General features: G+C 40.4%; 3 protein-coding genes across 8 annotated transcripts in view; 2 read left to right on the top strand and 1 right to left on the bottom strand.

Moving 5' to 3' along the window:
* Positions 1-542: 542 nt before the first annotated feature.
* Positions 543-4,901, bottom strand: LOC120740414 (tetratricopeptide repeat protein 9A). Its single transcript, XM_040042790.1, has 3 exons — positions 4,251-4,901; positions 3,689-3,871; positions 543-2,285 (listed from the first exon to the last, which is right to left on the bottom strand). The coding sequence occupies exons 1-3, from the start codon at positions 4,723-4,725 to the stop codon at positions 2,203-2,205; spliced, it is 741 nt and encodes a 246-aa protein (XP_039898724.1). The 5' UTR covers positions 4,726-4,901; the 3' UTR covers positions 543-2,202.
* A 2,732-nt stretch (positions 4,902-7,633) lies between these two features.
* Positions 7,634-10,936, top strand: med6 (mediator complex subunit 6). The gene is made up of 8 exons (XM_040041532.1): positions 7,634-7,723; positions 8,731-8,890; positions 9,098-9,189; positions 9,282-9,364; positions 9,459-9,567; positions 9,732-9,847; positions 9,948-9,975; positions 10,279-10,936. Exons 1-8 carry the CDS (start codon positions 7,702-7,704, stop codon positions 10,407-10,409), a joined length of 741 nt encoding a protein of 246 aa, XP_039897466.1. The 5' UTR covers positions 7,634-7,701; the 3' UTR covers positions 10,410-10,936.
* A 1,450-nt stretch (positions 10,937-12,386) lies between these two features.
* The window catches only part of pcnx1 (pecanex 1), a 38,379-nt gene continuing 27,173 nt past the window's right edge, over positions 12,387-23,592 (top strand). For 3 of the 6 annotated variants that reach the window (XM_040041523.1, XM_040041524.1, XM_040041526.1), the window contains exons 1-4: positions 12,387-12,768; positions 14,122-14,336; positions 18,489-18,594; positions 23,389-23,425. In XM_040041523.1, coding sequence (XP_039897457.1) covers positions 12,616-12,768; positions 14,122-14,336; positions 18,489-18,594; positions 23,389-23,425 — 511 coding nt within the window. In that variant the 5' untranslated portion in view covers positions 12,387-12,615. The remainder of the gene's footprint in view (positions 12,769-14,121; positions 14,337-18,488; positions 18,595-23,388; positions 23,426-23,592) is intronic. The other 3 variants (XM_040041525.1, XM_040041527.1, XM_040041528.1) reach the window with 2 other exon arrangements.

Consider the following 23,592-nt stretch of genomic DNA (forward strand, 5'->3'; position numbering starts at 1 on the left):
CTCATTTGGCCCATTGGGGAAAATTAATTGCCCACCTCTGATATAGGTTCTTGGTAGGGCTGGAGCTTTTTACGGGATATGCAGGATACACCCTGAACAGATCATCAGTTAATCACAGGGCAAACAGAGAGATAGACGTTTTTTTGTTTGTTGCAAGTACACCTACAGACAATTTAGAATCACCATTTAAGCTTTCATGCATATGTTCAGATTGCAGATGAAAACCAATGCACTCTGATAATCCCCAACCATGTGGCCACTGGCGCTTTTGTCCCACAAACCTGGCAGCCAAAGTTTTTGGGTCTCCTCAGCTTCATGTCAGCTTAAACTTATTATTCTCTACCAGTAACTTTACTGTTCTAAAAATCTAAGAAAACAGTGGAAACTATTAAAAAAGATATACTATAAACCATAATTCTTCTCAGATGCAAGCAACAGACAAAATTATGTACAAGCTGCTGAAAAATTACTGAGCAGCAGTTTGTTTTATGTATATTAGCATTAGCATCAAATTACAACTTAAGAAAAATGTAACTTAATATCCAATAATGTTCGAAACATGATTCTGCAATCCGCTAAGGGTCTAAATTGACCAAAAATATCTATAAATCCTCAATTTAAAACTTTGAAAAAGAAGAAAGAAAATCGAGTTTTCAACTCTTTGTTACCCATCTGCTAGCAAGTGACCAATTAGCCACCAACTTGAAATGTATTTAAAGAATCTTTGTATGTGGAGTGTTGGACTGAATATTTCTCCTAAGTGATTATGCAAACATTTTCAGTACAGTTTCTGTAGTTTTGCGAACCCTTTTTTTAAAACAGGAAAGCTATCATTGTCCCTTGTTGCAGCTAATGCTACAGGATGGGCTATTGCTGCTATCCCTTTGCCAAACATTAAACAGATATATTAAAATGGTTTGATTCACATGTAACTAATGTTGATACAGGCACAAGACAGAAATCCAGCATCTAAGATCAGATAGAATAAGTTGGTAGCTAGCTAGCACAGGAATTTTATTTTCCATAAAAGAGAGTAAATGTTAGTTTTATACTTTATTGTATTGTTAATGATAATACTCTTAATATATAAAGATTTAAAAGCTGGGGCTAAGAAATTAGCCATATCAACTAAAATGGTGGAAATGAAAAGCATTGATTAACTCTTAAATAACTGCCAGTGTCAGGATTTCTGCATCCTGATACCATCCCTCTAGAAAATTAACATTATGCTTTACAATGTCAACTACCGAGACAAAAACGTCAACTCTTTCCACCCAGCATTGTTTCATTTATTTATTTACACGTGTGCTTTCATCATGTTTTCTCTATTCATTTAGTTAAGCTCATTAGGAAAATAAAAAAGGAAAACTAAAGAGAAATCCAATGCTGCAGCACCACAAAACATAATGCAATCAATAGACACACATTACAACCATACCTTTACAGTAAACACAGTATTTTAAGATACAGTAAATGCTGTGAGTGAAGTGCTTCATTTTGGCATTAATAAACACAAAAAGCTCACCTCTACAGGATATCTTCTTGTGATTTTATAAAGTAGCCTATTTACATTTTGTGATATGTCTCATATGTCTCATACCGCAGTTAGCAACCATGTGCTCTTGATGTCCTTGCCCAAGCATTTTGAGTTTTAAACCTACTTACGACTAGCACCTTTACTTCAGGTATAATTGGGAGTATAAAAAAGTGAGTTTTGTAGTGCTTTCAAAATCAAAGTATGGTGACAGAAGTGTAGGTGGTTGTTACTCATTTACTCCAAGGCATTTAAAAGACATCTTGTGCGAGGGCAGGTGCTAATTTACAGTTATACTCGCCTGCAGACATGCTGGATTCACCTTTATTGCTCCTGTCTCCATCACAAGTTATGGCCTGTATGTGCGATGTTTGGACTGGCAGTGCATCAGATTGGAATGGGTAAAACATACTCAGGATAAATTCATACTAGATATGATTGGAGGTTCGAAACACAATACCTTGTACAATTAAAAAAAATAAAAATACACATTTCAAGCACACAACAGTGAAATTCAATCACGTAACTGGCAACCAGATGCTGTGCAAGGCAAAAGCGAGCAAACATCATTTTACACCAAAACCTCCAAGCCGTGGTGTTTAAGGTCTGGGTGGCACACAGTAGGGCTGAAATTTATGACGAGAGAGAAGTCATCGGACAGCGAATGCTTATGTGGCCTCTTTCTTCTCCCTTTGGGCATTTCTCCGAATCTTCATCTCTGTCAGCTGAATATAGCGGATGACATTGGTGTCTGGAAAACAAAGGCAGGAAAAGGCTGATTTATTTCCTGCTCAGACAGGAAACGGTGCATCAATATGGTCGTAAATCTTCCATTTAAACACAACTCTGTAGAACATGGAATTAAAGTAAAGCAGCTAGAAGTCATTTATACCACAGCTTTTTGGAAGTGCAAAAACAAAACAAGCTCCATATGAAGATCTTGTGTATTTGCAGTGGGGTTTTTTTTGTAAATGATCTTACTAGCTTAGTACATAAATAAACAAACATACACATAACAAATAGATATTAACCACGTGAAGGAGGCTGTTTGCAGACTCCTCTTCATCTACAGTTTTCCCAACTGCCATTCAAGCAACAAATACACCTCTAAAGTTGTCATATTACCTAACGTGACTAGTTTTCCTGTGTTATTTTCTGTAGCTCTGATTAATGTTGGGTGACATGAATGAAGCACCCACATTCAAAAGGCCAAGGTTGTGCTAGAAAATCTGATTCACTGTGCGTATCTTAGGCACCTGATTTCTGCCCAATTATTTAAATAACATCTAGGGACAGAATCACAAATAGGCCAAAAGCCCACAGTAATAATTTTACTCTTAATCTTGTAAATTTCATATTATTAATCAAATACCTGGTTCCCCCTGTTAGCTTTTAGATGTGAAACATCTTCAGGAACTCAATAGAAGTCCAGCTACCTCTGTCTCAAGCACTCTGTACTATGTTAAACATGTCACTCAGTGGTTTCACTGTCATATCTGCAATGCACTTGATATTTTTGCATGAAGTCAGTTTAGTGCCAGTCAACAGCCCGCTATTCCATTTCTATGCCACAACAGTCCCCTGCTTTATTTTATTTATTTATTGAAGTCCACAAATATCTCTGCAGTGCACCTGTTCATGTTCATGTGAAACACTTTTACATGATACACAAGCTACTGTCAGCTACACCCTTGTTCACAGGGGTCACCACAGCAGGTAGCTCCGCATGTTTTTTGTTTTTGTTTTTTTACACCAGATGCCCTTCCTGATACAACCCCAAAGGGATTTATGTCTCCTCCAGGGATCTTTTGTTTTTTGGGCAAATGTATAAACCACTACACTAATGAGCCACTACAACACTAATGCCGTCTTTTTACCTTGTCCCAGAACTCAGTTTCTTTAAATGCTCAAAGCAACTAAATTAGATATCTTCTATTTGGTCCAGACTGAAATACTGAATCTCACCCACATTTTGAATTGCAATGAAGCATGATGAAGGATGACTCCTACTTGTTTTTATTTTATTTTCTCTACTAGTCATCTCATCACCCTTAAATGTTTTTCACAGTCAGCAAGCTGCATAAATAATGTATCGTGTATTTCAGATATTATTCCGGGGTGTAATGTTCCTTGCCATGAACCAGCAATCCTTACCTGAAGGTTCCTGCTTGTTTGACTCCTTCAGGTAGTACAGGGCTTTCTGGAAGTCTCCTAGGTGGTAATAGGCCACTCCAGATCGGTACAAAGCTTTGAAGTTTTTTCCTTCCTTGTTAAGCACTTTCAGGCAATATTCCTTTACTCGTTCATAGTTCACCAGCTCCATTTGCAAAAGGCAAGCTAGAAAGAGATTAAAAGAGGGGAGAGAGGGCGAAACTCCTGATCACACTGCAAGACCCAATGTTAGACTTGCATTATTTTACTGAACTACTAATATGTCCTGTCAGGGACTAAAACACAGCTCATTCTTTGGTTAAATCTTAAACATATAGCAAATATTATAAGTTTGCCAAGGGGTGAATAAATATACCATTTAAGCAAAGTGATAATTAAAAAGAAAGTGAGGCGGATTGTGGGGTAAGCCTGAGAATGACTCATACTGGCAGTGAATCATTCATGAGCTCTGGAGTATTCCCAGAATTTCCCTCTGCTGAAAAGACAGCTGATAAGTGGAATCTGTGTCCATCTGTGGGAAATGTATGCGAGAAACGTCTCTTACCGGCCAGGCTGTTGTAACACTCCAGCTCTGCGTTCTCCATTGCCCCCTTCTGCTCATCCGTCAGCGTGGTGGACTTGCTGATGGTCGGCAGCAGGGAGGAGGGTGACTTGGAGCTTGTGTCCGGATCCCCCAGAACCCTGCACAGCCCTTTAATCTCGAGCAGAGCCCGGTGATACTTGCCGATTGCCTCTCGGTACTTCTTATCCTTGTAGCACTGGGTGCCTTGGCTCTTAAAGTCCAGCGCCCGTCTCACGACGTCCGCTGGTTCGTTGTAGGATGGTTGTTTCAGCATCGACCCACCATGATGCTTCTGCTGCTGGAGCTGCTGCTGATATCTGGCATCTTTGGTCCGGCTGCTGCTGCTGTTAGGGGGGTGAGCGCACTGCTGGAGCCGTGGGGATCCGCAGGCGTTGTCAGTGTGGCTGCCTTTGCCACTATCCACCCTGCCGTCGTGCGCAGCCTGGATCACACTCATCTTCGACGTTATTTCTATTATAGCTGCCCTGCCCGGCTGTAAATTAGCTGGGAAATTGAGGCTTTTCACTGCATCCTCTCGGCTGTATCGCGCCTTCGCCTCGCCAGTGTCGCAACTACGTCTGTGTGCGCACCCCTACGCGATGCGCGCTCCTCTGTTGTAGCCTGCTCTCGTATGTTTCTCTTCAAACGCGCCGATTGGTCGATACACAGAGCCAGTGGTCCCATGGGGGTCCCACACCAGGAAGAAGAGGTTTAATATCATTATCAATTTATCTGAAGATAATTTTATTATCAGTTCGTTTGCAACCTGTGAGAAATGAGAGGGAAGTTACAGTCCTGTATTTGAATTAACATTTTTTTAAAAGAAGAAGTTATTCTATTTCCCCTTCAGGTGCCAGTGGTAATTTGTGGCCGAATCGGGGATTTCTTGTGTTGTATTTCTAAATAAGGCCAAATGACCGTGTAATAAATTGCCGTATTTCATCCTTCCTAAGCCATCTCACCCCAGAGGAAAAACTTGATCGGAGTGAATATAATTTTTTGGGGGGTTTTTTGTGTCACGCTTGTCTTAAAGTGGAGGAATGTAGTCATCACTACTCAGATGAATCAGATAAAGCTCATCCAGCTCATTTTATCTCTACAGAGCAGCTTTGCCAGAGCAGCTACTCTTGACAGACTACAGACTCCTAATTACAGACTATGATGTCATTCGGATGGGGTTTTTGCAGGATGATAGTGTTATTAGTCTCTGTTATGAAGACGGAGGGGCATGTGTAGGAGCATTTTCGGGCATATGGTTTCATTTTGACTGGCCATTTTCTCGGTAGCACTGAGCGTGTGTCAGGTTGTTTGTTCACCGTGTCTCTCCTGTGACTGTCACTGGGGCAATGAAGTCAGCTGTCTGTCTGGGTGTGTCTCTGGAATTTCAGCGTTGAACAAATGCTGCTGATCAGAAATAAAGACCATGTAACCCATGAAATCGTTATCACGCGCCTGGGATCTACAGCATGCTGCTGTCAACAAGTGCGAACACGTGTAAAAATGTCTCTGCAGTTCTTAGCCTTACTATAAGAGTTTGTATGCACTGAAAGTGAGGGTAGAATTTAAGGTTTTAAGTCAATACTAAATACTAAATGAGATCAGTGAAATCTACACTCCGAAAATATGCAACGTTATTGCATGTTTGTAATAACTCAAAGATCTTATATATATATATATATATATTTTTTTTTAAAACTAGATGACAATCTTACCAAACTAAACAGATTACCTTATTATTATACCTCCAGAAGTCTGTGCACACGTCCACAATGGAGTATAACTGAGGGTATAAGGAAATTGAATTAGGCCTAAAAGGAAAAGAAAAGTTATAAGAAAAATGGCAGGCATCAAAAAACATTTCAATACATCTACTGGCAAAATGTTGCCCTCTGGTGGCGAAAGCTTTAGTTAAAATTAGCATGGGGTAATTACAAAACGTACATTTACAATAAGATATTCCACCAAGCATAATTTTAGTTAAAAAATCTTATAATAAGTTTTTGTATGAACTTTTTTATAAAGTCTATAAAGTCTATACAATGGGAACCTAATGGAAAATACGGTCTGCCCATCACAAGAATTATACCTTAACTAACATTTGGACTCTTACATTGACTATGTGGGTAACATTCAGCTTGGTATTATTATTATTTTATCCTAGAATGATAGCATATTTTCTATCTGTGATCAAAAATAATAATAAAACACTTTTGCACAATTTTCTGTCCTACACTCCACTTCATGCATGCACTTTTTAAATACATGATGAATAAACATTCATTATTCTGCATTATTTCTGAACACTCAGGTGAAATACATCTCTTAACCCTCTGCAGTCTTCATAAACACAAAATCTGGGAGTGGACGGTGCAATCATCTGCATACTGTATACAGCTTATTTCACTCTAGATAGTAATGACTGGTAGGTGGGGAGGATCATATTTATTCTAAAGTGAATTGATTGATTGATTGATTGATTGATTGATTGATTGATTGATTGATTGATTGATTGATTGAAATTCTTATTGAGAGAAAAGCTACAGGAAATGTCGGTAAACATGCTCCCATCTCATGGATTACTGAGTACGGACCAAAACATGTGAGACTGGGCAGTGCTTCTGACTGATCTGGTGATGAGCAGCAAAGGAGATCCACTGAGACTGTGCTGCCTCCAGTCCTGCTCATGCTTTACACTTAAGAATTTCAGTACACCTCTGGGCTGTGCCAATTACAGGATGTATTAGTGATGGGCAGGAGGAGGACTACTGAGCACCACTGGATATTTTTTGATGAGTGGTCTGGGAGGAGTTCTGCTTGTGAATAATAAGACTAGAGGTGGAGATAGGCTTCAGAAGGAAGAGGAATACCAAATGAACTGTGTCTATCCTGGGACAGGAAATACCTAGGTGTCTATATCCACAAGCTAAACTATTTTCCAAAAAAGCTGAGATCCTTAGAGCTGGTCACACCCACAGACTGAATAAACTGATGATAAAGGCTAGCTCTGTGACTGGCTGTAAATTGGAGACTAGTAAAGCTGTGGTGAAGAGAAGGTCACTGAATAAATTGTAAATAAATTATTTAAAAGGCATCTCTTCTGACAGACTGATTCAGCTCTGCTGCCACAAAAACAGAGAAAGTCTTTCATACCACATGCCATCACCCTCTTTAACATTATATATCTGTCATATATATCTGTCATATCATTATTAGTAGTATTATTAGTATTGTTATTCGTATTACTATCATTATTATTATTATTATTATTATTATTAGTAGTAGTAGTAACAGAAGTATTTCACCACCATTTCAGCTGCTGTAGCAAAAGCATTTCTCATCTTAATCACATTCTCAGCCGAAAAGTACAATGACGTAATCAAAGTACGACCTAAAGACCAGAGACGTAATCTTTAGGAGACCATTTGTTTATATCATGGCGTCGGTGGATTTCAGAGGTAGCTAAATCCATTATATTCTTTTTTTTTAGATGTGCAGTTTAATTAGTATAAAAATCTCATGTCATTTATAACTTCGAAACAGCGCCTTGATTGTTTTTTTTCTGCAGCTTCAAGCTTATTCGTCTGTGCTGCAAGCAAATCTGTTAACGAGTAGCGTCTCCTTCGCTTTTTATTAGCATATCGGCTAGCATAGCTTATGCTGTCTGCCAGAGCCTTAGAATGACTTTTGGTGGTAGTTACAACAGAAAACAATTCCAAGTCATTATAGCCTTCAGTTTTACAGTATAGTGGGTTATTCATCTTTGGTAAAGTGATGTCTGCATTATTGGTAATATGGACGCTGCTCACTGGTCCGTTTAGCTGTTCCGAGTTATATTTATTCATTATCTTTATTCATGTATCCTAACATCTGATAAATATACTGGCAATAGAGAAGCATATAAAAGATGAAGCTATATTATTTAGTTTGATTTTATTTGATATAAAATCAAGAAATACAAATAGCTGCTCTGTTTGAGCATTATTTCGGATCTGCTGAGGAACTCAGCTCTCACAAAACGCAGGTTTCACAGTGAGATAAGTCATCTGTTAATAGAGTGTCTTGTTATTACCTGAAATAAAACCTTTTATTATCAAAAGCCTAATCATGTTAATCAGGAAACCAGAATTACCGTCATGTTTCCTTCATAAACATTTGACCCATTTTCATTATCAGATTGTGTTAATACAGACTCAGTTCCTCAATTATATTCATAACCCCCCCCCCCCCCCCCCACACACACACACACACACACATAGAAACCAACATACACATGCACACAAAAAGAAGGCATCTGTATAGTTGCTTAACAAGTTCAACAATAAAATGCTATCAGTATTGACAATATCTATGTCAAGTTGAGATGTGATTTCATCCCTAACATATAAATGCACTCACAGTTATTTCTCAGGCAGCATCAGTTAATAATATAATTTCATAAATTGAATGCTTGTTTAATTTCCAGATAACCTTCTCGGGATATCCTGGGTGGACAGCAATTGGGTACCAGGTCTTAATCCTGGAAATGTGCTGGAGTACTTTTCTGACAGAAGCAACCCTTTCTATGACCGTACCTGCAATAATGAGGTAGTGAAGATGCAGCGGCTTACCGTGGATCATCTGAAGTAAGTTTGTTTTATAGATGGAAATTTGATACAGAGCAGTGAAAAGGTTTTTAAAAATATTACATTAAGTATTATGAAGGGAGACATTCTGATCAAAATCATATTGTCAAGTAGAGCCCAAACACATACACACACAGACAAGTAATACTATTATAATATTGCCACATCTGCCGATTTGTGAAAACATTGCTTCTGTCTCATTTACAGTCAGATGGTGGGAGTTGAATACATCCTTCTTCATGCTCAGGAGCCAATTCTTTATATAATCCGTAAACAACAGAGGCAGTCACAGACACAAGGTGAGTTCCAAACACTCAAGCTGTTATTTGTTAGATTTGTAAAGTCTTCATTTCACATCAGTTGAATTTCTGCTTCTCTGTTCATACTACAGTGGTTCCCTTGGCTGATTACTACATCATAGCTGGAGTCGTGTATCAGGCTCCAGACCTGGGAACAGTTATCAGCTCTAGAGTGGTAAAAATATTCATTGTAATTCTGTAAAAGATAGGTTTGTGTAACATTGATTAAAAAAATCAGTGTTATTTATATTAATCATATCTGTTTTTAGCTTTCCGCTGTACATGGAATCCAGTCTGCTTTTGATGAGGCCATGTCCTATTGTCGCTATCACCCATCCAAGGGATACTGGTGGCACTTCAAGGACCATGAGGAGAGAGGTAAGCGGTTTGGCAGTTTACAATTTAGATGTTAAAGTTCTGATTATCAGTTATGTAATGTGATCACAAACACTAGCAACAAAGAAGGAGCCAGAACCTGTTTTCCTTGTTTATTTAAAATAATGACTTTGACAGAAAGTGATTAACATGAATCTCTTATACAGAAAAAACCAAACCAAAGACTAAGAAGAAAGAGGAGCCTAGCTCTCTGTTTCAGAGGCATCGCGTTGACACACTCCTTTTGGACCTGAGGTCAAAATTTCCACCAACTTTCTATCAGGTACTGTCAGCTATTGTCCAGCTTGTTCATTTGAATTTTGAGTCTAAGAGGAGTCAATCGTATTGATTTTGTTTTGTTTTGCTTTTCTCTGAACTTTTAGCCTAAGCCTGGTGAGAAGCCCATTCCAGGTATGATATTTAAAACTGTTTTTTGTTTATAGATCATTATGATATATAATAAGAGTCTATCAGGGTCTGTCTGGAAGTGCTTAACACTCTGCAGATTACTAATATATTAATTTATTTTCATATGTGAAGCATTGCTTTTACTTTCAGAATTGAATTCATGTTGTTTGATTAAACTAAAAGAAAATCAATTAGTTTTTCTGCTGAATATTTCAATTTTAAAATCAGTTAAGTTTCGTTTTTAATGTCTGTCCTTCAAGGCCAAATTCTTGAGTTTACTTTTAACTACAGGCTTTTGTTTTGCAGTTGAGGTGAAAAAGGAACCTGAACCTCCCGCAGAAACAGTGAAGCAAGAGGAGAGGGAGCAGGCAACCAAGTCCTCTGCCCCAGCTCCACCTAACAAACCACCTCCTGAGAAAAGAGCAAGACTGCAGTGACAGCCATATTTGTCAGACACTGGGAAGGTTGCGCACAGCTCTGCAAAGTCCTACATCACTCACTGGGAAAATGACTTGAGACATTTGTGTTACCTCCCCAACTCTCTGCTTATTTGATCAATTTTTAGAATACTGAAAATAAAAGGAGTCAGTTGTTTATGTCAGTGCTGAGACTCCTTTTACGCTGCAGCATTAGTCCTGCGCCCTTGATAGGCTTCAAGCAGCTGTAGCACAAACAAGCAATTTGAAGTGGGGGAGGATTTTTTTTTTTGATGATGATAAGCTGACATCAGCATCGGTGTCAGCTTACTGTCAACATCATCTTAATGGTTCTGTTGTAGTGACTTCAGAGGATCATGTAATTCGCTGTCTGCTTTACAAACAAGATGTGTCATCTCATCTGCCAAGCAAATGGCCTCTTGACCCGAACATGGCTTGTTCGTTTCAGACACTTTCATCTCCTTCGGAAGAAATGCCCTGCTTTTGTATGTTTTTTTAATATACATTAAATGGTATTGATTAATGTGTTCTGATCTGTTTAATTCTTAACATTTAACAGGCTTCACATTTATTTGATCTGTTTTTCTTCTGTTTTATTTCAACCTGTGATTAAGATTTGCTGCACTGTAGCGTTTTTCCTGTCTTGCATCAACCCTGATTTCTTTATATCATGCTACTTTGGATGATGGCTGCCTTTTGTTCTGCTCCCTGTCAAGATGATCTCACACTGCGTCATCTGGTTTCTGGGGATTTTGTTGTGTGTTTTGTGTGACACTTTACACTTTTACTTATTGGAAGCAAAATGTAAAGAAATGAGGGGTGGAATTTTGCACATTACTGTATCTGTGCCTGATTCTTATTAATCTCATGATCTGAGTTCATGGGTGGTTGTAGGTTTATTCATTTGTCCCATTTTGTACCTGATTACACTAATTTTGAAGGATTTGTGATAACTGGCAACGAGTCCTTCACATTTCTGTGGAGGATTTTTGAACCACTCTTCATTGAACAACACAATCAGAGCTCAACTTGCTGGTGTGTTTCAGGTCATTGTCTTACTGTTTTAGTCAAGTACGCTTGAGCTTTGGTGCACAAACTGGCTGGACATTCTCCTTCAGGATTTTCTGGTATAGCGCGGAGTTCATGGTTCGATCATTACAAGAAGCCGTTCTTTAGATATGCTGCGTTCTTTTGTGACCTGGATGAGTCATCAAACCCTTAAAGTAATTTTGGTACCTCAGCCACTCCTGGGAAGGTCCACCGATGTTCCAAGTTTTTTCCATTTGTGAATGATGGCTCTCACTGTGGTTGGCTGGAGTTTCTAAGCCTTTGAAATATCTTTGTAATCCTTTCCAGGCTGACAGATATCGGTGACTTTGTTTCTCAGTTGTTCCTTTAGATCATGACATGATATGTTGCTTTTCAAGATCTTTTAACCTACTTCAGTTTGTCAAATATGTTTTATTTTGGTGATTTCTAAATTCGTCAGGTCTGGCTGTAATCAGACCTGGGTATAAGTAGTGAAATTGAACTAAAAAATGTGCAGTTAATTCAGGATTTAACAAAAGGCTTCTTACTTTTTTACAACACCATATATATTAAAAGTGGTTGGAGGTCACCCCACCTTGACTAGTTACCACAGAAAAACAGACATGCCATATTTCACCATGTGGGAAGAGGATTCGCGTACCATTTTGCATCCTTAATGTAGCAGGTATTTTTTTAACCGACAGGTGTCGCCATTTAGTCATATTTAGTATAAAGCTCCATATATGTGGCTGATTTTTAAAATTTTATTTCATACGTTTATGCTCTCTGCCATCACCCTGTTGAGTCACAATCAAATAAACGTGCCTACTCACTGAAAAATATAATTTTCCAATAAGGAGAGCGAGTGAAAACCAGAAGGGTGAAGGCACAAAGCTTATACGTATGGTCTTATATTTAGTGTAAACAGTACCGATGCCACGAAGAAGAACTTCCTCGCAGGGCGTGGTGGGATAGCAGTCTTCCTCAGTGGAGGACTGAACAGTGCCCCAGCTGGCTGGCTAGCTGCAGAGAGAAGATGGCTGCAGAGGGGATTTTCAGGCCAGTGTCTGAAAACAGAGCGCCGTTTGTCATGTTGAACGACGACTAGCCCCAGCGTGTCACCCCGGTTGTTGTGTCGGTCGGTTCCGCCTGGATTCGTCGGAGGGGATAAAACAACATGGGGTCGCAGACTTTGCAGATCCTGAGGCAGGGGGTCTGGGCTTCAATCACAGGCGGATGGTACTACGACCCCGATCAGAATACGTTCGTCAACGCTTTACATCTCTACATCTGGCTCTTTCTGCTATGTTTCCCCTTCACGCTGTACATGGTGAGCCGCTTTGTCTCCTTTTTATTTTATTTTATTTATTTTTACCTCATAGACTGGTATTTCTTTATGTATTTGTCATGACTGTTGACAGCTTAAGTTAACCAAACCAACTGTCCGTTAGGTTAGCAGCCACAGCTCACTAACGGTCGGTCTCGGTCTATTATCTGGAGCGGAGACAACGTACACTAATATTAAACTAAGGAAACGGAGTGGGATATTTGAAGTATAGTTGAATTATCCAAATTATCCATTAAGCAAAAGCATTTCTTAGCAAATAAACCTTATTCTGGTGGAGACGTTAACAAAAGAGCCTTTAACTCCTTCAGGTTTCAGTCTACTGTCCATCAACTAGATCGTACCTAAACGCTCTTTTGTTCATATTCTGTGTTTCGGTTAAGGTCCACTTGGATATTTACACTGTGTGAGGCTGTAATCAGTGAATTTATTTTCCCTTCCCCCATCTTTATCTATTTGTTGTCCTCCGGTCGGCAGTGATTTTCGGTATCACCAGTTTTCAGAAGCTACCAGCTGTGACTGTAGGGGCACAGTTCACAAGGATGTTAGCAGTGATCTTCCCCGTGTAAAAGCCCAGGAATCAGAATCATATAGCTGAGAGCTGCTTGTTCAGTTTTTTCATCTCAAAATGTCTTTGTTTGCGGGTTTCCTAAACGGCTTTACTTTCTTAAGGTGCTCTTTTCTGTGGCACGTCAATAAAAGGTTGCTTGCCAAACTTTATGTCCTGCACACATAAAATGCACATTTATAACTGCTGACATGATTATGAATGTCTGTGTGCTCACTTCTATATAAAGAAACTGGGGTGTTTGAAATAGGTTTGTGGTTTCCTTTCTATTCCTGGAGTGGAAATGCTTTGGTCAGCTCTGTGGTTTATATTGAGCCGCAAGTTTGGTTTCGCTGCTGCTGTTTGTGAGCGCTACAAGCAGATGCAGGAGGATATCTCAAGGACAAGAGAGAGCCTAGAGCCCATCTAGTCACCTCTTTTTGTAATAGCTTCCTTGTCAGCTGCACTAAGAGACATAAAATTCATAATCGAACCTTAAGACACTGCAGATGTGTCATAAATAATTGGGACAATAGGTGCAATAATGTAATTATCTTTTTTAGCTGCATTTAGCAAAGCTCATTTTCTCTGTGGCAGTGCTTGGTTCCAGTTCACGGGTTTATAAATGATGTGTCATGTCTGAATGTCCAAATTTAATCAACATCACTCCTGGGCTGCTGAGATAAACACAGGAAAGAAAATGGATATAAAATGCTGTAACATGGGTAAAAATGAAACCGTTAGAGAGTTGTCTATAGAACCTTTTTCCCTACTTCTTCCTCTACTTCCAGGCCCTACCGCCAACCATGGTGATAGTGGGAATCTACTGTGGTGTGATTGCTGCCATGTTCCTGCTGCTGAAGACGGTGAATTACCGCCTCCACTATGCCTTGGATGAAGGGGAGGTGGTGGAGCATCAGGCTAAGGAGAATCAGGGGAGCAGAGGTGGCACAGAGGGGGCTATTGATGGAGGCGTGACCCGAAGGGAGGACAGCAATGGCCCAGGGTAAGTTCACGTTATAGTCTGTTGGCGGATTTAATATCTGGAGATGGAGCACTGTAGTGCACAACTGATAAAATATTCTGTAGAGGATGTGCAAGATCATTAAGCAGAAATAAATTGCACTGTAAGAGGAGCAGTGTTGGGACTAACACGTTATTAAGTAACGCGTTACAGTAACTACGTTATTATTGTGGTAACGAGCACGGTAACTAGTTATTATGCCAAAATCAGGAGCGCGTTAGTCGTTACTGGGATTTAGATAGGGTCGTTACTCGTTACTTCGTGTGGTGGCTATCGTGGAGCTTCCACAGATTCAGTAACATTAGCAAGTGGTGGAGGCCAGCAGGTGGATGAGAGAAAGGGGAGGCAAGAGGAGAGACCCGAGGCGGCCGCCGGTCCGAGTGTGAACTGAACTTCAGGTAAGAAGTTATGACCTGCAGTCTCTCTGGGTCAGATATAAACCAAGTTTAGGTGGAGTTTATTTTCGTTATTCTGACTTTTTCCGTACTGGGTACTAGCTAGCATGATGGAGTTTCTATACAGCTGGGTGGATGCTATGATGTTACTGATGTTGAACTTTATTTTGTTCACAAGGTTAATTATTAGAGTTGCCAACCGTCCCGTAAAAAACAGAATCGTCTCGTATTCAGAGAAAATATCGCGCGTTTCGTATTGAGGTGAAAAGGAACACAGTTTGTCCCGTACTTCAGCTACAATGAAAAAGTCACAAAGCTGGAGCTGTACAGCTGCCTCTTCTTCTCTCATCTGCTCACCCTCCTTTTCCTGTTTCTACTTCAGTCATGAAAACTGATCAATGATCAGCTGATCGGCTTTTCTCTCTTGTTTGTTTATCACCCACTTTGCGCCAGAAAGAGGAAACCAGCGGACGTCACATTAAACAACAGCAGCACGACAACTGCTGATCAAGCACAAGCTTGATCAGCTGTTGTTAGAATTTATTCAATATTAATTTCTAGTATCAGCTGATGTTTGCTGGAGCCACAGCTGTAAAAGCTGCTGGTCATGATATGGTTTGGTTATCTGGTGAGAGGGAAACATGAAGATGAAACCAGGAGATGTCCTTACTGAATCATCAGAGCTGAACAGGTGATGGAGAAACAGGTTGACCTTTTAGGTGACATGAATGAGTTGAAGGGAAGTTATCAACTGTTTCTGAGAGACAAATAACACCAGGATCCTTTTTTATGTACAGTAGCTGACAGCTGGTAACTGTGCAGGGGCGGATCTAGCAAAGTTTTGCCAGGGGGGCAGGTAGGGCATTAACAGGGAGAGGGGGGCACAAAGAAATACTTTTCTTTCTTATTCTCATTTAAAATGTCTAGCTTTTAAAAAATAATTATCTGAATCTTACAACAAACGATTGATAAATTGATACATATATACCATCAGAACAATGTACATCACTGTCACAACAGTGTTTGTTTTCATTCAAAGGCTTTATGATTTTTCCTACAATGGCGGGCCGGTCTCTAGTCAAAATGCCCGGGACGATTTTTTGTCCCAAACCAGCCCTGTATGCAGCTCATCTGCAGTCTGGTGTTGCCTACATCTTCCTATTCAGAAGGCAGAATTTCAGAGTTCTGAGTACAATCGAAAGCACCACGACTGCAGTTTTTGTGTTGGATGTAAAAAGCGTACATGACGCTGTGACATAGGCTAGAATCATGGCAGCGGTCAACGACGTTCCAGACGTGGAATTTCTCTCGTGGAAATATGCACATTATTTTTTTCTTTCTATTGGTAGGTGGCACAGTGCACTTGTGGCAAGTAAGCAAGCTAGAAGACTGGCAAAGTTATGGAAGCAACACATTAACAAGAGAATTCTGAGTAAAACCAAAGTTACTTTCCCTAGTAACTAGTTACTTTGAAAGTAACGAGTAACTTGAGGTAACTGAGTTACTTTTGATACAAGTAACTAGTAATGTAACTAAGTTACTAATTTAAAGTAACTTACCCAACACTGAAGATGAGTGATCAGAAAGTGTGACTGACTTTAAGTGATTAGTCACTTCATGTGATCTGTCATTGTCTAATGGAGCTGAGGAAGGAGGTCTAGAGTAGTGATGACTCTGGAAAACACACAAGTTACTCAAAGGTTAGCTGGGTAGCTGCTTTAGGGTGACTTCAAATTATTAAACCATACATGCTGACACCACTTCAGGAAGTTACTTTTAAACAAACTGTTTAGTGACATTTAATTTCTCCTCAGCTAAAACATCTGTTATGTGGCACTGTTCTAAAAACCATTGCAGAGTTTTCTGTCCGTCTCAATAATATTGCCAACACTTAAGTTTAGATTCATCCAGAACTATTGTGTTTTTCTTTAAAGCTTAACAAATGTGTTGGATGCATTTTCTGGGCCATACATTTCTATGAAGCTGATTTATTTTTTTATTTATTTTTTTAATTCTGTCTGTAAAACTAGTGTTACTTACATTAGCGGTCTGTTTCATCCCCTCCATTTTCTGGTTCATTTGTGTGTTGGATTTGTTTTGGCACGCTACCAGCACTTGTAGGCCAGTAAAGTGACGTGAAAGTGTTGGCAGGAAGATTCATCATGTCTCCCACATGTTTGCTTTAAAGTACAAACCAAACGAGGGAGTACTCCTTAAAGGGAAAAAGAAAAACCTCCAGAGGGCTACCAGTTGACAAAAAATAGAGGTTTTACAGTTATTGCCATGTGCTTTACACAGCATGCACTGGGTTTTATTACTTCTTTTCCTCCCAATTTATTGGATCTGTCATATTGGCAAAGCTCTTGAAGCAAGCATCATTATTCAGCAGCCATCTTGAAATGCTTTCAGGCACTTATTTGGTTAGTTATTTTGAAGCATTATCTTATTTAAATGTAATTTCAGTGTTCACAGTGACATAAACTAAAAAGATGTGAAGATTATTTCTCATTGGCCACATAAATCTACACTTATCTTTAACAGTACAGGTGTATATGTGCTTTCAATTAATCCCCACCTTTTGTGGGGATACGTTTCATCAGTGTTAATATTAAGAAACAGTAGTACATTGTAGGAGTACACTTACTGACCACTTTGTTACTAGTTAAAAATGCCTTGTTGATGGCAGAGTTAAGAGGAGATAAAGAAAAATCAACATGAACTACTAACATAACCACTAATTGAAACCAAGGTATGCAGAAGAGCATCTCTGTACACACAACACTTTGAGCCTTGAAACTGATGGGCTACAGTAGCAGAAGACCACACCAAGGCCCAATCCGGTTGGCTGTGAACAGGAAACTGAGGCTAGAATTTACACAAGCCCACCAAAATTGGAGAACAGATGAATGAAAAACTTAACCTAGTCTGATTAGTCTCAATTTCTCCTGTGAGATTCAGCAGATGGGGTCAGAATTTGGTGTAAAAACCACTGATACATCCTAACTTGTATAAGTGGTTTTTGGCTTGTGGTGATGGTGTAATGGTGTGGGGGATATTTTTCGGGCTCCTTAGTACCAGTTGAGCATTATTTAGCTGCCGCATGCCAGGTTTCTAACATTAGGTTTAGCTCTCATTCAGAGTGAACAAAAGCCACTGAGGTTTCAGCCTTTTACTGCAAATGACTTGAAGAAGTGACTCATACTCACATTCCAGAAGCAGTGCTTAGCAGGATGCTGGGACAGGGGAGAGGCAAAAAAAAAAAGAAAGGGAGAATGAGACCTCTCAACCAGTCATAGCTTTGCCCACACATCTGGAACAGCATTCCAGGTTGTTGTTTTTTTTTTGGTGCTACATGTTGTGGTTGATTTCTTTAAGTGTTGTTTTGTGGTCTGACCTGCTATGATGCAGTTTTGGCATATGGAAATGATTTATATCCCTGGCAAGTTGTTTGTTTCTACATACCATCTGGTTAAATAAGCACGTCTGGGCTAAATATAGACCCAGAAAAAAAATCATGGATGCTTTCATCTGTTTTCTCTCTGTGGAATTTCAAAGCCTGTGCAAAATATTTAAAATAAAGGCCTGTTTAAGAAGTTCACATGGTGTGTTTTCCCTAAATTGAAGCTGCTGCCATCTTCTTTCTGTTTGACTGAAGGAGATAAATGGCATGTAACAGGGCTCAACAATCTTGGTGAACTCAGTAGTTTCCATTGATGTGCATGTGTTTGTGTCTGCAAAGGGACCCTGGAGGGGGTATTGAGATGGCAGACTTCATCCGACAAGAGACTCCACCAGTGGACTGCAGTTCCAGGAACTCCTATATTGGGATGGAGTCTAACCAGCAGGTAAGCAGAGCACTGGCCTGCTGCACACTGTGTTCCATAACTAGCTGAAAATAAAAGGATCCTGATTGTCAAGTCCCTTTGCCCCCTGTATTACTTTCTGCAGACCTTTCATTAGATTTATATTTAATAGCTTGCTGATCTTCAATGTTCCTACCAGCTGTTTATTCAAATCCAAGTTAATATATGTTGCGGCTTATTATGATAACCTTTTGGATTCTAGCTTGTACAGCATAATTTGGACGTTTTTCAATCTAAGCAATTAACAATTCCAGGTTTCCACCGGAAAGTTGTTACATATGATGGCTGCAGAAAGTGTTGCTGCCAAATGGGAATACAGTGCAATGTTGCACTCAACTCATGTAATACTGTCTACTGCTATAAAGCAAATCGCTAATTGTGTGGCGTTATATTCAAGAGAAGAGAGAAGGGAGACAGCAGGGAGTTTATTTCCTATTTACAGCATGGGGAAAGCAATGTGTTTATGCACCAGTATAAGTGCACCGCATTGCAGCTGAGCTTGTTTACATTTCATTGAATGCTAAAAGAAATAACCACAGAAACAGCAGAAGCACTACTTTCCTTACGGTCCCAATAGTGAATTTTGAACAAGGGTTTTCAGAAAAAGCCTGTTTCTGATATTGCATGTACATACTTTTTCTACAGATTGTCTTATTGTTATCTGTATTGTGCTTCTAGTAAGCAGAGCTATTTAGCAGGGCATGCTAAGTTCCATCCATCCATCCATCCATCCATCCATCCATCCATCTTCTTCCGCTTTATCTGGGTTGCGGGGGCAGCAGCCTAAGCAGAGAAGCCCAGACCTCCCTCTCCCCAGCCACCTCCTCTAGCTTATCCGGGGGAACACCAAGGTGTTCCCAGGCCAGCCGAGAGATATAATCTCTCCAGCATGTCCTGGGTCTTCCCCGGGGCCTCCTCCCGGTGGGACATGCCCGGAACACCTCACCCAGGAGGCTCCCATGAGGCATCCTTGTCAGATGCCCGAACCACCTCAGCTGGCTCCTTTCGATGTGGAGGAGCAGCGGCTCTACTCTGAGCCCCTCCCGGATGGCCGAACTTCTTACCCTATCTCTAAGGGAGAGGCCAGCCACCCTTCAGAGGAAGCTCATTTCCGCCGCTTGTATCCGTGATCTCGTTCTTTTGGTCACTACCCACAGGTCGTGACCATAGGGTGAGGGTAGGGACGTAGATCGACCGGTAAATTGAGAGCTTCGCTTTTACACTCAACTCTCTCTTCACCACAACAGACCAGTACAGCATCCACATCACTGCAGCCGCAGCACCAATCCGTCTGTTGATCTCCGGCTCCCTTCTCCCATCACTCGCGAACAAGACCCCGAGATACTTGAACTCCTCCACTTGGGGCAGGAACTCATCCCCGACCCGGAGTGGGCACTCCACCCTTTTCCGGCTGAGGACCATGGCCTCAAATTTGGAGGTGCTGATCCTCATTCCCGCTGCTTCACACTCAGCTGCGAACCGTTCCAGTGCGAGCTGGAGGCCATCACCCGATGAAGCCAACAGAACCACATCATCTGCGAAAAGCAGAGATGAGATTCTGAGGCCACCGAAGTGAAAGCCCTCTAAGAAGGCTGGGTACTCTGAACTAGGGCTGCTCAATTAATCGAATTTTAATCACGATTACAATCTGGGCTTTCAACGATCATTAAAAATGACTGAGCCGATTATTAGCCCCTCCCTCGTGCTTTACTCTCGCGCTGCTCCGTGTGGCAAATCGAGCGCACCTCTCTGAATTTCGAACACGCATTACAACAATTAAGAAGACCCAAGGGAAGCTCAGAAAGCTAAGCAGAAGTTATTTGGAGAGGAGAGTGACTGCCGTTGGTTGAAAAGAGAGGTTAAAAAAAAAAACTTCAGTGGTGTGGAAACATTATGGGTTCGCGGAGTCAGACGTGGATCAAGTAGACATGGTGTGTAAACTTTGCTACGGTGTCATAGCTGCACCACAGAGCTACACTGCAAAGTTCACAAAACATAGATGTTTACATTTTTCATTTATTTTTTATATTGCAAACATTTGCACTGTTATCAGTATTTGCACACTATTTTATATTATTTTTTAAAGTCATTATTCAATACATTGTTATTGTTAACCCTTTAAATCCCTGTAGAACCGGAACCATGTAAGCTAGCGCAATAATTTTTTTTGCATATGAAACCAGAGGAGTTGTACTTACATCTTATGCCATCAGCTTGTCCTAGATCACGGTTTCCTTCCACATAAAGCTTTGCAAAAATTGCATAAAAAGCGCTTGCAGGAACAAAAACATAATATTCCAGAAACACGCTTTGCCGATCCGATCAGCTGTTCATAACACTTCCTACATTGAAAAAGAAGTCAACACAAACTACCGCATGTCCGCCATTTCCTGTCCGAAACCGGAAGTGACGTCATTTTCGCGGAAAATGTAGGTTTTTTTTACTTGTAGGCCTTAAAAGCCTATACTGGTGTTTTTATAAGTCATGTTTGACTCTATACTTTTCTGAATAGTTTCTGGGATGCTTAGAACTCGAATTGCACTGCTGGAAATAGTTTATTTTGATGCACATGTTGTTTTCTTTGCATCATAGGATTGTTTTTTGTTTTTCCTGCAGTATATAAAAATTGCTGTATCTTCAAAATAAAACTATGAAGACACTCAAAATAAATTTCCTGTGGTGGGAAACTATTTTTTGCAACTTTTTTGTATTTAAAGTTTTGGGGGATAAGCCTCTTAAATTTCCCCAAGTAGAAATATATGTAAAAAAAACAAAAATGATTTTCAATTTTTTTGTAGTTTATTGCACTTTTTTGTAATTAATGTAATTACTATGGACTTAATGCATATATATTATTAAAATATGGCCTATAACAGTTGTATTGATGTATAGCAACTTGAAATGCTCCCAAAAATGGCTCTACAACATGTTAAAAAAATATATATATATATATAAGCTCTGGCGGACTTGGTTCTATGGTAGGTCTTAAAGGGTTAAATAAATATCGTGTCACGGTCTGGCTGGGGCAGACCGTATGTGTTGCAGAGGAGGACTCAAACGCAGACCAAAACGTGGTGTGGATTAACAAACCAAGCCGTTTATTGAGACTAGCAACGAGGGTACAAAATAATAGGGCATCGGTGAAAACTAAACAATAACCTAAACTGGGTGAACTAATAACAAAACATAAAAAACCTTAACCATAGTGAACTGACATGGGTACCTGGAGATGAGACATGGATGAGCAGAGGAGAATGATGATGGACAGCAGGGAGAACACACGGGTGAGACATGGTAGATACACAGATGAGGCAGGGTGGAATACACAGACGGACCAGCAACTACAATGACGGAGGACACGACTTAAATACACACAGAGAAATACGGGAATTACACACAGGTGGTGGACACAGCTGGGAACAATCAGTAAGACGAGACAGAGGTAAAACTGAACACACTCACATGAGACGCAGACCTTCACAATAAAACATCACACGCAGGCTCGACATCGAGAGACAGACAGGAAATAACATATGAAACTAAACCCGCATCTTAAACCCAGATAAACAGAAACATGGAACTCTAATAATAAACATCATAATCATCATCATAAACACAACAAGAGAACAAGAAAACAATCCCCGAAGCAAACTAAAACCCAAACATAATAAAACTCAAAATACTGGGTCCAACGGACCCAGAACCGTGACATATCGTCAAATAATCGAGATCTCAATTTCAGTGAAAATAATCGTGATTATCATTTTTGCCATAATCGAGCAGCCCTACTCTGAACTGTCACTCGGCACATAAGCGCAGATGACAGTCAGGACCCGATGACAGTCAGGACCCTGGGGCGCAGGGAACAAACCCTCTCATCCACCGGGAAGAACCCCAACATACAGGCAGCAAGTCGAGGGGATATTAGAATACCCACCCCAGCCCACGGCCTCTCACCAGGGGCAACTTCAGACTGAGACAGAGTCCAGCCCCTCTCCAGGAGACTGGTTCCAGAGCCCAAGCCATGCGTAGAGGTAAGCCCGACTATATCTAGCCGGTACCTCTCAAAGGTGGGCCCATGTCCCCTTTTCGGGTTGTACCCGGCCGGGCTTCATGGACTAAGGCCCAGCCACCAGACGCTCGCCCTCGGGCACCCTCCCCGATCCTGGCTCCAGGGCGGCCCCCCGGTAACCCTACCCTACCGGGCAGGGTAAACTGTTCCCTCGATGTTTTCCTCATAAGGGTCTTCTGAGCATGCTAAGTTATTTTACTTTTGTTGTTGCTGGACTAGAGGAAGCAACTGTTGGGGTGTGTGTGTGCATATGCACTGGAGTGTTTTCCTTAGGAATGATTTATTTCTTTATTTATTTTTTACATATTGCTGTCAGGCTGATATCTTCTTTAATATTCAAAGTTCTTTAGCTCCCTTATTCTGTGAGATATATTTAACCTCTGAATCCCCATGGGTGCTGTGTTCTGTGTCTTTGTACTGTATGTCCTTGAGTCTCTAATCAGCCTACACATTCTGCTCAGCTGCTGTGTGGCAAGTTGGAAGACAACCCAAAACTTTTTTTTTTTTTTTTTTTGACAGTACACAGGCATTAGCTATTTGTAACACACAAACGGTGTCTTCTTAGAGATGTCATATTCTGTAAAGATCACACCTTGTCAGTTTGCTTGATGAAAATGTTGTTGCAGAAATAAGCTTCTGATATCCTGACCACCTTTCCTTTTGAAAGACAAATAGCTTAACTTATCTTTTCATTCAAATTTCAGATAGCATCTTCACATCGAAGAGCAACAGTTGCCAAAGGTAATATGCCACACAGTTTTCTTCTGTGCCTATTCAACTTAAAAAGAGCAAAAGAGAAAGAAGTGACGTGTTACAAGTAGGGTTGGTTTAAAAAATCCTTTGTATGTAACACTAATGCATGTTCTGACTGTGGAAGAACCACATCCTTAACCATGATTCCCCCCCCC

The sequence above is a fragment of the Simochromis diagramma genome, unplaced genomic scaffold, assembly GCF_900408965.1.
Source record: "Simochromis diagramma unplaced genomic scaffold, fSimDia1.1 OVJJ01000304.1, whole genome shotgun sequence".
Taxonomy (NCBI): Eukaryota; Metazoa; Chordata; class Actinopteri; order Cichliformes; family Cichlidae; genus Simochromis; species Simochromis diagramma.

Coding starts and splice junctions, on each gene's coding strand:
- LOC120740414 (XM_040042790.1), bottom strand. CDS start 4,725: ATGAGTGTGATCCAGGCTGCGCACGACGGCAGGGTGGATAGTGGCAAA. Junction 3,872..4,250: donor GTGTTACAACAGCCTGGCCG/GTAAGAGACGTT, acceptor ATCTCTTTCTAG/CTTGCCTTTTGCAAATGGAG. Junction 2,286..3,688: donor AAACAAGCAGGAACCTTCAG/GTAAGGATTGCT, acceptor TTTGTTTTCCAG/ACACCAATGTCATCCGCTAT.
- med6 (XM_040041532.1), top strand. CDS start 7,702: ATGGCGTCGGTGGATTTCAGAG. Junction 9,190..9,281: donor GAGGCAGTCACAGACACAAG/GTGAGTTCCAAA, acceptor TTCATACTACAG/TGGTTCCCTTGGCTGATTAC. Junction 9,365..9,458: donor CAGTTATCAGCTCTAGAGTG/GTAAAAATATTC, acceptor ATCTGTTTTTAG/CTTTCCGCTGTACATGGAAT.